Source organism: Mesoplodon bidens (assembly GCF_964165515.1).
Source record: "Mesoplodon bidens genome assembly, chromosome: 2".
Lineage (NCBI taxonomy): Eukaryota > Metazoa > Chordata > Mammalia > Artiodactyla > Ziphiidae > Mesoplodon > Mesoplodon bidens.
The window spans coordinates 177,381,467-177,395,144 of NC_138177.1; the positions used below are offsets into that span (position 1 = coordinate 177,381,467).

Here is a 13,678-nt window from a genome sequence, read left to right on the forward strand (position 1 = left end):
TTGGGATAGAGAACTGAAAGCTTCTTTTTTAAAGCATAAAATAATATCTATAAAAAAATCTCACAAATACTGTTTCCTAAAACTACATTTTAAAAATATAATCTAATTGTCAAATAACCTCCAGAAAACAGTATGTCTGGGCAGCTACTTAGGTCATGTGCATTGCTTGTAAGCACTTTTTTGGAAAAGGTAAAGAGAGAGCCACCCTAGTGGTTACATTGCTAGTATGTAACTTGGTCTGTGATGGTGTATTGGAAATAAAATAGGTACTCCTTTCTTTCTTTTCTTTCTTTCTTTCTTTTCTTTCTTTCTTTTTTTTTTTTTAATGAGAATGAGGTTTCTGTCTACAGACTAGACACTAGTTACAGAGAAAAATTAATTTAATAAATAGAACAAATTTCACTTTAACATCATCTTAACCCAGGATCTGATTTCAGAACCAAACTTAAGAAAAATGGAAAGTAATGGCAATTTTGTAACATAACAGAGGAACATTTGATTCATTCGAAACTGAAGCCTTTTCAGTTGGCCAGACCTTAAATCATATGTCAGCAACTATCTTTTTAATACTAATTAATTAAATAAAATAGAAAATTAAATGAAACTTGATCTGGGAGAACAAAGTTGAAGTAACCATGGCACTGTGGACTTCGCGGGGTTTTCACTACATCAGGAAGTAATTACACAATATTTTCCAGAAGTGAAACAGTGAGTCTAACTGGAAAAAAATGTGGAAACATTTAGTTAGAACAGTAGGGCAAGGTATTAAAGAGCCTTTTAAGGGGTTAACTCTGAAGGAAAATATGCAAATAATTGGGTCTTTAAACATGTTTTTAATTACGATTCCAGGATAAAAGTCAGGTATTCTATGGCACTCCTGTGCTTCTCCTGAAAACGCCTTTCTTGCAGAGGGATGCCTCCAACATTCACGTCACCGTGAAGACCCAGCCTGACAACCGAGGATACTTCAGAGGAACATTTGCCAGGTCCCCGATGACTTCTTCCCTGTACACTGAGGAAGGCTACGGTCATGTGGCTTCTTCAACATTCACTGGCAAGATTTAACCCACAAACTTGGGTAGAGACACATGGTTTTCATCTTAAGAGTCAAAAGTCATTCACGCCAACATCTTTTCCTAGTTCTTATTAATTTTAAGAGTTTCATGAAATCTGTTTTACTGACTTCATTTTGATTTCGGTTTTCAGCTTTCCATGGCTCTGTTTTCAATGCACGTGTCTCACTGGGAGCAAGCCTATGTTAGCTGTAGTACACAATTTCTCCCTGTGTTCTTGGCATATGTCATCCTATTGAAAATGAATTCGCAAGGACCAAGGTTTGACTTGAAAATGAACTTCACAAGGTTTCACTTGAATAAGGGTGAGTGGGAAAGAAAATTAGAAGCACAATGTACAATAACTCTCCAACTATCATTCATTCAACAAATATTTGTTGAGTGCCTAGTATGTGCCAGGCACTGTTCCATGTACTAAGGATTCTTCAATGAATGGAACAGACAAAAACTGCGGCCCTCATGGAGCTGCCATTCTAGTAGACTCTGCACCATGTCCCGCTACACCTGAGGAATGACTCTCTGAGCCTCCGATCCAAGGGCCAAAAGTTACATTAGCAAAGTGGTATATAGGGCAGCCATGGCACCAAATCCTCACCGAAGGCAGGCAGGAATATAAAGCCCTCCCTGGAGTCAAACACTGGGGATTCTGGTTATTGGAGTGATGGCCAGAGCTGAGGCTAGACTAAAAGAGCAGACAGATGTATGCTATGGACAGAATTATGTCCCCACCTATTTGGAGCAAGGAAGTAATAAAGGTTAAATGAGGTCATAAGGGTGGGGCCCTGATTCTATAGGAGACACCAGAGATCTTGCTCACCCTTTCTCTGCCATGTGAGGACACAGCCAGAAGGTGGCCGTCTGCAAGCCGGGAAGAGAGCCTGCACCAGGAACCAACTCAGCCAGCACCTTGATCTTGGACTTCCCAGCCTCAGACTATGAGAAATAACTTTTTGTCGTCTTAAGTCACTCAGTCAACGGTATTTTTTTATGGCAGCCTGAGCTGACTACGATAATGTAATACACCTCCATCACCGAGAGACTTTCCAATAACACTGCAGGGAGCCTGAGTTACAGAAAACATATCTAGGAAGACGCCATCCCATGCAGCAAGCAACAAATGAATTCTGGATTTGACTTTTGATATCCCTGTTCAAACACTGCTACAAAACTATGAGATGAGGTTAGCTTAACAGCATTTCTAACAATGACGCTGAAGGCTCTCCTGAGAGCTAACCTCTACTTCAGATATCCTCCACCAACCAAAAACATTCATGGTCCTCTGAACCCTCCCTAGCTTGCTTTATCTTAAGAGAGATAAATAAGCATTAAGAGAAATTAAGCTAGTATTTTGCTACTTATCAGGCAGAACTAATTGCTTTCTCTGGACTGTGTTTCTAACACCTAGTTAGGTTACAGAGCATTTTACACTAAAAGAGTCTCAGCAGAATATCCTAAAATAGTGATATACTGAATTCTACCACATCAACTAGGAAAAACTTCACTAACTGAAAATATAACGAGATCCTAAGTATATAAGGCTCCACATTCAAAGAATAACAAAACAACCTTAAGAACACTGCATTTCCAAAATTTTCAGCTACCAGTTGTTTGTTGTTTATCTGTTTTGTTTTACTAGCATTCTGCAGCAAACAACAAAACACCAAAGTTTAGGAAAGTTTTACGGGGCAAAAAACCTTTAGATTGAGAACGTTTTATCTTCTCTTTTTGAACTAATTAGAAAGAGATTGCCAACGTTAAGGTCCCGCTATGGAACTCAGTTTGAGAACCATTGTTGTATCTGAATCTATAAAACATCTGGGCCAAGGAATCTTGTTGACCAGTTCCAAGGCCTAAGAGTCACGGTGATACTCAGATCGGATAGAAACTTCTCAGACTCAAAGCCAGAAAAGACAACGTGGTGAACCAGAAGGGCTGGTGTCCCACGGCTCCAACTTACAATTCGTCTTGTATGTTGTCTGTTAGCTTGAAGAGCTGCTCCTGCCCTTCGGCCTGGCTCTCAGAATAGCGGGGAAGCAGGCCCTGGGGCCCTGTGCAGCACCGCGGTTTCCGTACCCTCTGTGCTTGGGTCCTAGGTGGGGAAATGGACAAAAAGCAAAGAGGTTAAGTGTGAAACGTCAAAATGATTTCCCTTCCTTCCTCGCCTCAGACAAAAACACCACTTAATGCAGGACATACTCTAAATCTGGTGACCGGAATTAAACTACATTTAGTTACCCCCCGTGAATGCACTAGAAGAAAGTGGTTAAAGGCTCCAATTTTGAACAAGAACCTCACTGCTGCCATTTTCTAGCTATTTGATCATGGACAAGTCAGTTAACTTCTTCAACCCTCAGTTCCAGTTCTCTGTAAAATAGGATGATGACACCCGCCTCACAGGACTGCCGTGAAGATCAAACAAAATCATGCCCATCAAGTCCATGTTTGACAGAATGCAGGCTATCTACCAACAGTGGCTCTTGTTATGGTTATTATTACTGGACTTCCACTTGGTCACACTCTATTTTTCTAGGAATCTCTTCAGGAGAGGCACCTCTGGACTTGTAAAGGGTCAGGAAGAAGAGCGAGAGGCTTTGGGCATGAGTCAGAACACACCAAGCTTCCCAGCTTCTTCTAGGATGAGCTCAGCTGCCTGGGTGTAGGGTGAGGGACACAGTGATCACAGGAGGGAGAAGAAAGGCTCCATGGACTGGTCCCAGGCCACAGTCTGGGATTCTGCAGCGGCTCTCACTCATGGCCCTCAGCTGTCCGTTGCCCAAAAGGAATCTGCTTTGCTATGGCTTTCAGGGTAGGCTGATGTTGTCTTTTTCCACAAACCATATACAGGGTAATTGATAAGTACTTTTTGGTGTTTTCCTAGAAACAGGAGTCCATATTTGTTTTGGAAAGGCTGTGCATATTTCAGATGACTGATAAGAGTGTGCCTGGTCTGTCCTCGGCCTTGTACTTGGTGTACTTTTCATTATTTGTTCCTGGATTCCATTGAAGCAAAACACCCCTCTCTAGACATATCTACAAGCGAGGCCTAGGCTTACACACTGAATCAGCACTCCAGGATCGTGTGCTAACAGCAGTGGAAAGACTTACTTGCAAGGGCAGAGAAGTGCCTGGTGGGTGAATCAGGGTAAAGATATGGACAGAAACAGTCAGCGGGTTAGCTGCAAACCTGGGAGGACGCAAAGCCCTCCTGGGCCCATGTCAACACTCCGCCTAACAGGCCATGCTGCCTCAAGTCCCAGACCTGGGTAATGCTTGACATGGGCTGGAAAACCAGACATCCAGTGATAATGTTTTAAAAGCTCAGTAATAAGGATGCCCCAAGTGCTACTAATTGCGTTCTCCAAGCGAGACTAAAAAGAAGTTTCGACCATCTGCACCAAGGGAATGGGTAAACAACCCAATGTTATTGATATGATATTAATATATTCACATATTCCTGCTATGCACAGTCTCAATTCCTTCTTCAGGACTGAGGCCCACTGCTGGCTATTTAGATCCCAACTACTGGTTGAAAATACGGAGGGCAGTGTAGGGAGCCGCTCACAGAGTTCACCCGTCATAGGGAAGCTTGACAACTGCTGGTGTTAGGATGCTGGAAAACACTGTGAGTGAGAGGAACCCAGGGGAAGGAGCGTGGTGTACTTTTCCAGGTAGCTGAGTCCTGTTCTTATCTCCTTGCCCAGCGAAACAGCGATTGTCATTTCAAACACTGTCCAGGACAGGCTCAGAAAGTATCTTCTCCCCAAGGCACCCCTGAAGCTCCTGAAAGAGGTTCGGGCACTGTGGCAGAAGCCCAAAGGCCCCAGGAGGATATGACAGGCCTGCTCCTCGTCTTTCAATGTAATGTTTCATCCTGACTCCCCGATCTACTGGGAGGTCCGGAGGCTCGGCTTCCACGTGCACCCCACATCTCGACATTTCTCCATCTCTCTCATAACTGACAAATGATCTCTGGATTTGTAACGGATTGTTACTATAGTCTTATAACTTATTCTTTCTGTTTCCACTCCTGTCCATTCTCCTCACAGGAACGAGAATGACCCTTTCAAAAACAAGTCAGATTCGGTCATGTGCTCAAAACACATTTGCTTCACATCCCACTTCGATAAAATACTTGCTTATCTGCCTCCCCAACAGGCTGCAAACTATCTTCCCATTTCCAAGGTCCTCCATCCGCGATCAACCACACACCAAGGGAAGGTTGGATATAGAGTTCAGATCCTGCTGCTCGGAGGAGGTCAGTGCGGCATTCAAGGCTCACTGTTCACAGATACAGGAGAGCGAGCGAGCTCAACTTTGCTGTGGGAGGAAACGAAGCCTCTCTTGTGGTCTTATAAATGTAGGGAATACTTCTAGAAGGGGTGATTTAGACATACTCTCACTAGAAACAGAGCTGGATTAAAGGAATTCTTCCCGTAATCCCCTGCTTCCTTATCATTGTTGGAATCCGAAAAACTATTCTTTCTTCTCCAAAACTTAACTAAAATGTTCAATTCTGAGGTCCAAGTTGAGAGGCTGGGGAGTGTGTGGGTTAAAACCATTTGTATGTGAACAAATTTAGTCCCAAACCTAAGCCAGCAGAAAGTTTAGAGTGATATTCTTCAGTGCGGGCCACAGTGTGATGGGACTGTTTTCTTCATGTATTGACGATGGCCCTGAAAATTCAAGTAACCCTCTGAAACCAGTGTGGCTGTACGTGGTGGTAACCCTCAATTTGTTCACTCTGGGATTCAGTTAATACAATGTTGGTATCTGAAAAACAGCTGTTAAGTGACTGTTCTTAAGTCACTTTCATGTATGTTCCAGTGAGCCTATGAGCATTTGGAAGGAAAGGACTCGATTCATTTTCGTTGTAAACTGGACTTTAGGACTAGATGCATCATTATCCTCTGTTTAGGGCCCACTATCATCACTGGCCTTTTCTCTGTTTTAAATGATATAATAAACATCTTTGAAACCACTATCCCTAGCACGAAAACCCCACTGTCTGACCATAACTCGAATCTTGTCTGTGTGGTCCTCTGCTGCCCCTCCCCCTCCCTGTCCCTCCTTCTTCCTCGTCTATCTGAGACAGCCACTACTCTGAATCTTGGACTTATCGTTCCTTTACTTTTCTTCTGCACGTAGTCTTATCACATTTCAAAGTATGTTCTGGTATAGTAGTCCTGTTACGTTCTCTGGTTTTCATTGTTTTGGGCTTCTGGAAAAGGATGGCACTGCCTTTTTATGTTTTGGGACTTACTTCTTCCTCCTTGAAGTCATATTGCTAAGATTCAATCATTCTTTTGTGTGCAGCTACAATTCACTAATTGTACCGGCTCGTAATTATTCCACTGTATGAATACACCATCATTCACCCAGCTTCCTGTTGATGGCACATGGATCATTTCCATGTTTTGCTCTTACAAACAATGCTGCTATGTACATTCCTGTACCTGTCTCCTGGTGACCCTGGGCAAGAGTTTCTTTGGGTATATATCTAGGAGGTGTTTGCTGGACACTCACACAGGGCATGAATGTTCACCTAACAAGACAACTCAAGTTGTTTTCAGAGAGGCTGAACCAGTTTACACACCCACCAACAATGTACTTCAGAGAACCTGGTAAACTATATACCTTCCAACACTTGGTACTGTCCAGGACAGCACTGTCCAGTACACAGCCACTGGCCATGTGTAGCTACTAACACTTGAAATGTGGCCAGTGTGACTAAGGAACTGAATTTAAAATTTTTCTTTCTTTCTTTCTTTTTTTTTTTGTGGTATGCGGGCCTCTCACTGTTGTGGCCTCTCCCGTTGCGGAGCACAGGCTCCGGAAGCGCAGGCTCAGCGGCCATGGCTCACTGGCGCAGCCGCTCCGCGGCATGTGGGATCTTCCCGGACCGGGGCACGAACCCGTGTCCCCTGCATCGGCAGGCGGACTCTCAACCACTGCGCCACCAGGGAAGCCCTAAAATAGCATTTTGTCTTCTCATGCCCACCTTCCCCTTTCAACCTACAGCATAATGGAGTCCATTAAATAAGTGGCGCAGACGTGGAGCCCGCACACAGGCACCAGAGCAGAAAGATCAGCTTCTATGCTACTCCTGCCTGTCACTGCTGGACCGTCCTCAGACTATCCTCTGGCTTCCTCTGGCCGCCTTGCTCCTTCTCTCACGATCACCTTCACTGTCAAGATCTGCTGCCTCTTGGGCAGGGTCTTGGGACCACCATCCCGGGGATAACGCATCATTAAACAAGAGGTGGCGAAACTCCACCCACTCACCTCTCATTAGCTGACAGCGTCTCTCACTAACAGTCAACACAAAAGAGAGTTTACAGCCGAGTCTGCTTAGTGCATATGCAGCAACCGTGCCTCCACAAACCTTTGTTTAGCCGAAGGGCTGTGGTGCACTTAATTGCTGCCAGCTGGGGGTCTGTCGGCCATTTTAAGCCCTCAGCTGCTGCGGTTTAGAAATTTCACAGTGTATAGAAAGAAGCAGGCCTTCCAGTCAACCAGCTAATCCAAAATGTCAGCACCAAACGAACTTGGGCTTTGAACTCCATGAAAATGTCAGGGAGTTGGCTGTACAGCATGGACGACTCTCCCCCCGGGGAAGGGGCTGCTGATACAGTGGCTGATACACTGCAGATACCCACCTAGTGGGAGAGATCAATACCAAGCAAGTTTGCATCTGGCCACTGCTATCTGACATACGCTGGAGCCAAAGCCAAAGATCAGAGTAATGGAAACAATCCCTGCCATTTTCTTGAAGCAACAGTAAATCCAAACAAGGTGACACAGGGAGATCTAACCAATTCCATTCTCTTGGTTGATCCTGCCTTTCAGCCTGAGGGTCAACAGTTGGCCAGCTAATATTTGTTCTTTGCTTCCATAATGAGTAACTATGTCATAGTTCTATTAGTTGAAGACAGATGTTGTACACACATACACATACCCCTGTACAGCTTGAGTTAAGATATTAGTTGGTTGAGGAATCTGTCATGGCCAATGTCTATCAACCAAGCGAAGTTCAAAAATAATCAGTAAATGAGGAGAAAGTGTGTGTGTCAAACATGTGACTTCCTAGCTTAATAGAATGTTTATTCAACTGATGAATGCCATCCTCTTTAGGGGCTGTGTGTACTCACCCCAACAAAGTGATGGATTGTTCTTGCATTTACTTTATGTGTGTCCGAGACTTTTGTTTTAATTAAATATTTAACCTGTATATACTGTGCTGGACGGGGCACAAATAATTAAGCTGAGAAGGTCAACCCAGACTATCTCTTTAAATACTACCTGTTGATGAATGACAGCTACAAGACACAGCAAGCCCCCTACCTTCAAGTTGCGAACTTTCAAAGACGCGAACATGCGTTCCATCAGCATCAGGCGTGAGTGACATGGCAGCTCGCCCTCCGTCGCCTGTTGCTGACGATCCTTCAGCTCTACCATCTCCCACCTCCCCTCCCTCCTCCAGTCAGTGACTCCTCTTGCCTGTTCACTCGATGCCAGCCCCTGTAATGCCAGCTGTTGTACTGTACTACGGTGCTTTTCAAGGTACTGTACTGTAAGACTGAAAATGTTTTATTTTTTGTGTTTCTTTTTAATGTATGATTGTGTGCAAAGTATTATAAACCTATTACAGTACCGTACTATATAGCCAATTGTGTTAGTTGGGTACCTAGGCTAATTTCGTTGGACTTAAGAACAAATTGGGCTTACGAACGTGCTCTCAAAGCGGAATTCGTTCGTACGTAGGGGACTTACTGTACCGGAATTCTTGACGGAATGGTTCAGTCAAACATTTGTCAGCTCTCTAAAAGGAACTCAACAGTCTCTTGAAACAGCACTCTCTGCACTGGAGTGTATGAATTGGTTAAAGCTTCCTCTGATACCCACTGCGTCGCACTGTCTGGACGATCACCAGGCCTGCCATGCCATGGGTGACATCTGACCTCTGACCTGGAGCCCTCTCCTCACGACTGCATCCACTTCCAAAGACTAAGTGGAAAAGCACTTCCTCTCCACTAACATATTTTACTCCTTTCAGTGCAAACTGCAATCAGAGAAGACTACTAGAGGTTGGAAACCTCTGAAGTCAGGCTCAGTTCACAGGAGAAACTCTTCCCCATAGTTGCGTGACAAACAGGATGCCACTTCCTAGAACCTGCTCAGAGGTAGTATTCCACCCATAGGAATTCTAGACAGAATGCCACTTTCTAGAACCTGCTCAGAGGTAGTATTCCACCCACAGGTTTAGTGATAACCCCTGAGCTGTGGCTGCGTTAAATCTTGAACCAAGAAAATTGGACCAAATATCCAACGACAATTTGGATTTTGAACGCACACACACAAAAAAAAAGGTTGGGGGCTTCCCTGGTGGCTCAGTGGTTGAGAGTCCGCCTGCCGATGCAGGGGACATGGGTTCGTGCCCCGGTCCGGGAAGATCCCACATGTCGCGGAGCGGCTGGGCCCGTGAGCCATGGCTGCTGAGCCTGTGCTCCGCAACGGGAGAGGCCACAACAGTGAGAGGCCCGCGTACCACAAAAAAAAAGAAAAAAAAAAAAAAAAAGTTTGGGCAGAAAGCAACCCTCTGTCAGTAGAGGTAAACGAATTACTAACTGAGCCTTGGGACTGGCCTCTGCCTGCCTCTGCCCCCACGCCCACCCCATTTAATGAACTCTTCTTCCTGAGCACAGGCCGCGCTAGGCCTTTAGGAAGACAGAGATGAATGGAGTTTCCAGGGAGCTTCCTGGAGTCTAATGGAGGAGAAACAGAAACACAATTATAATGCAGCAGGGGAGCCCTAGGATAGAGGGAGTGTAATACGACGGCTGGGTTTGAATCCCACTTCCACCATTTACAAACTGTGACCTATGGCCAGTTGTGTAACCTCTTGGAGCCTTGGTTTCCTCATCTATAAAATGGGGATTCTAATGGGGTTGCTGTGAGGAGTCAGAATGTGTACAGCGCTTATAACAGTGCCTGGTACGTAATATGCGCTCGATAAAATGCTACTGATCATGATGACGACAACAGTGATGACGGATCTGCAGAGGATGCCATGGGTGCCCGAGAGGGGCCCTAACTTAGCTTAGCCTCGGTGGCTGAAACCACCAAGATGGGCTAGGATCCAACATCCAATCTTTCCCTCTTAGTTTTCTTATTGGGGAAACTGCTTCACACTGAAATATTCCCCTTTCCCTTCTGCTTCCTCGTCAACATTCTACTTACCTCTCCCTAGAGTTCTGAAGTCGTGCGTGTAACAACACATAAAATCCCATATTGTATTGTTGCAACTGAAAATGTGGGAAAGATGTTGATCCATGAAACTGTTAGAAATTATATTATTATTGCTGTTAAGTTTTTAGTGATTTGACATCCTGCAGTGGGGAGGACATTTCCTGGGCTGGGCTTTCTCCACAGTGGGATTCACACCTGACTTGTTTATAGGGGTCAAGGCTTCCTATAACCTAACACATGTTTGGGGGACCCCATGACATTGCAACTGTGACAGCTCGTAGGACTAATGCCAACAGATATGCCTACTGGGATTTAAACTCTAAGAACAAGACTAATTCAGAGCTTTTTTTCCCTAGTCAACTAACTGCCTCAGGGGTGAGACTACCTGCTCATGAAGCTGGGGGGAGGGGTAAGGCAGACTCACTTCATAACGAATTCCAATCAAGTGGATAATATCATACTGAGATTATAGTCTGAGAGCCTTGGATTTCCTAAAACAACTAACTTTTGCATGCATTCTGGATTTGCTTTGCTTTTTCAAAAAGTAGTTGACAACTTATAAGGTGGTTTGCAACTTTCAACATCACTACAAAACCAAGGCATTTAAAAACGCAAGCTTCATTTATGTTCTAAGCACAACATTCTGATTCACAGTATGGTGCTTTATAGGAATCTCTCAGACCATGGTCAGTTTCCCTACTAACCTGTCACCTCTAATGCCAATCCTAAGATGTTTCACATGGGCCAAAATACACAGTTCCTGGTAAACTTATTTTGTAGCTATTAAGTGCAAATGCTAATGCTAACAAGTTGATTAAATTAAACAAACCATATTATTTTCAGATTGATTTCTAGCAAAAATTACATAATCTCTTTCTTTACATGATCTACCTTCTCCCAAAAGTTGACCCCCTTTAAGAGAGGGATGAAATTTAGAAGCATGGTGGTGTAGGGAAGAACACAAATCTTTGGAAAAAGACAAACAAACTTGAATTCCTGTCCAGTCACTTATTAGCTGAGGGATCCTGAGGAAGTTACTGGATTTCTCTCAGCCTCAGTTTCCTTATCAATAAATGGGAATACAATACTTACTTGGTCAATAATGTTGAGATAATATATGAAAAGTGCACAGCACAGTGCCTGGCACATAGTAGGTACTCATAAAAGTTTCCTCCCTCTCCCCTACCCTTATTCTGAATTACTGAGTGTCAAGTCAATTTAAAATACCAAAACACATTAACTTTTAAAACTCAGATCTATGACAGCACACTATGGGGAACATGGTTTACTGGATATGTAAGGATAATCCATAAGGGGTACATCAAATGTTTGGTTATATAGGTGTTTTCTACAGGAACTACTGCTGCCTAAGTGTTTCCTCACCTGACTTACGCCATTCATGTCTCATCTGCTTAAAGAACTTTTTAAAAGAGCTAAGAGCTAATCAATCTAGCAGCTCAACAAACTTTACCAAATGTCAAATTTTTAGAATTGGAATGAACAGAGTTTTAGAATATTGCCATTAATAAAAGCCATCATAACAGAGGTTTTTGGGGATAGAACACTGTCTCTCAATGAAGTCTGCAAGATCACCTGAATACATCCAACCCCTGAAAATGGCATGGCCCTGACTGAGTGGGGGGGTGGGTGGTGTGGGCTGTGTCCTTAGCATCCCCCCAGCCCTGGGCCTCCACACTCTGTTGTGTGAAGGGCCTCCCTCCCTCGTGACCAAAGCCAAGCAGGTCTGGGTGCTGCAGCTCTCTGAGGACCTACTTTGTGATTTGTGTTCTTTTTCAAAACCACCTATTCATTCAGGCCGGAAGCTTTATACAACCGTTTACTATCTAACAGAGTACTGGTGGAGGTGAGGTGGAAAAGGAGAAAGAGGGCACTAGAGAAGATGCTTCAAAAACGGACGAGGAGGGACTTCCCTGGTGGTCCAGTGGGTAAGACTCCGCGCTCCCATTACAGGGGGCCCAGGTTCCACCCCTGGTTAGGGAAATAGATCCCACATGCATGCCGCAACTAAGAGTTTTTTGGTTTTTTTTGTTTTTTTTTTGTGGTACGCGGGCCTCTCACTGTTGTGGCCTCTCCCGTTGCGGAGCACAGGCTCCGGACGCGCAGGCTCAGCGGCCATGGCTCACGGGCCCAGCCGCTCCGCGGCATGTGGGATCTTCCCGGACCGGGGCACGAACCCGTGTCCCCTGCATCGGCAGGCGGACTCTCAACCACTGCGCCACCAGGGAAGCCCAGCAACTAAGAGTTTGCATGCCGCAACTAAGAAGCCTGCATGCCGCAAGGAAGACCCGGTGCAGTCAAAAAAGCAAACAAACAAAAAACGGATGAGGACACTGAAGATTAGCAACTGCCATGAGAATGAAAGTTTACCTACAGTTGCCTCACTCACAGGGATAAACAGGGTCTGTTTCAGGCCCTGAGGTTAGACTTGAGGCGGTTGAGGGAGAAACTGTGACCCTGGAAGGGTAGCGGAGCCAGCCGGTGACACAGCACACACCCTTTCTCCAGGCACCAACCTTTTCCAGGGAGGGACCTCGTGTTCTGAATAAGCCGTGGCCTGGAGAGTGTGATGGGAGTTGAATGGAAGCCACGTGGAGCCAGAGCTTTCCGTCTCTTCCATGCATCACTGTACCCCAGCTCAATACACAGACGCTAAATGACCAGACCGAAGGCCACAAGCCTGTGCAGGACCGGCGGCAGGGGAGCCAGAGCTGCTGCTTCTGAAGCCGAGGCTGGAGAAGGGGCCGTCCGTTGGGGAACTCCTCCTCGAGACCCAATCGGGGAAGGGCTGGGAGTTGGTAACAACCCAGAAACCCCTGGGGCGTAGGAATGCTGATCATTCCCTCGTGGACGGACACTAGAAAGTTATTGACCTGGGTCATGTCCTCCCGAGGGGGCAACTGGACAGCTGCCTGTTGGCCTCGGGGGACCATGCAGCATCTGCACTTTTCCAGGAAGGAAAAGAGCAGCAGGGCCTGGAACTCTGGAAACGGCTCAGGGGCCTGGCTCCCTACGGACGGCCCAGTCCAGTGTTGACACTCAGCACTTAAGCAACCCAGAACCTTCTGACCAAGGCGATCAATTCTCTGCACTAGCTCAAATTCCAAGGAGAACCTCCCCAAAGGATTTTTACTGTATGGCTTTCATTATTTCAGTCCCAAGTTTTAGGTTCTTTTGGCCTAGAAACATATAGGAATCAGCAAATCACCTACTCCTCATCTCCGTTCTGACCAGCTGGCACTCTTTTATTGTTTGTCCTCGAATTTAACCTGTGGCTGAGCTTTCTCAGAACCAAGGCCACCTCTAGGCAAATCCGCCCTCTGCAAACAACAGATGACACC

At 45.3% G+C, this 13,678-nt stretch overlaps 1 protein-coding gene across 4 annotated transcripts in view; it reads right to left on the reverse strand.

Annotated features, from left to right (window-relative positions):
• Nucleotides 1-13,678, reverse strand: part of VPS13D (vacuolar protein sorting 13 homolog D) — a 246,601-nt gene that overhangs the window by 12,783 nt on the left and 220,140 nt on the right. For all 4 annotated transcript variants that reach the window (XM_081226396.1, XM_081226395.1, XM_081226398.1 and 1 more), the window contains one exon: nt 3,031-3,162. In XM_081226396.1, the coding sequence (XP_081082522.1) occupies nt 3,031-3,162 (132 nt within the window). The remainder of the gene's footprint in view (nt 1-3,030; nt 3,163-13,678) is intronic.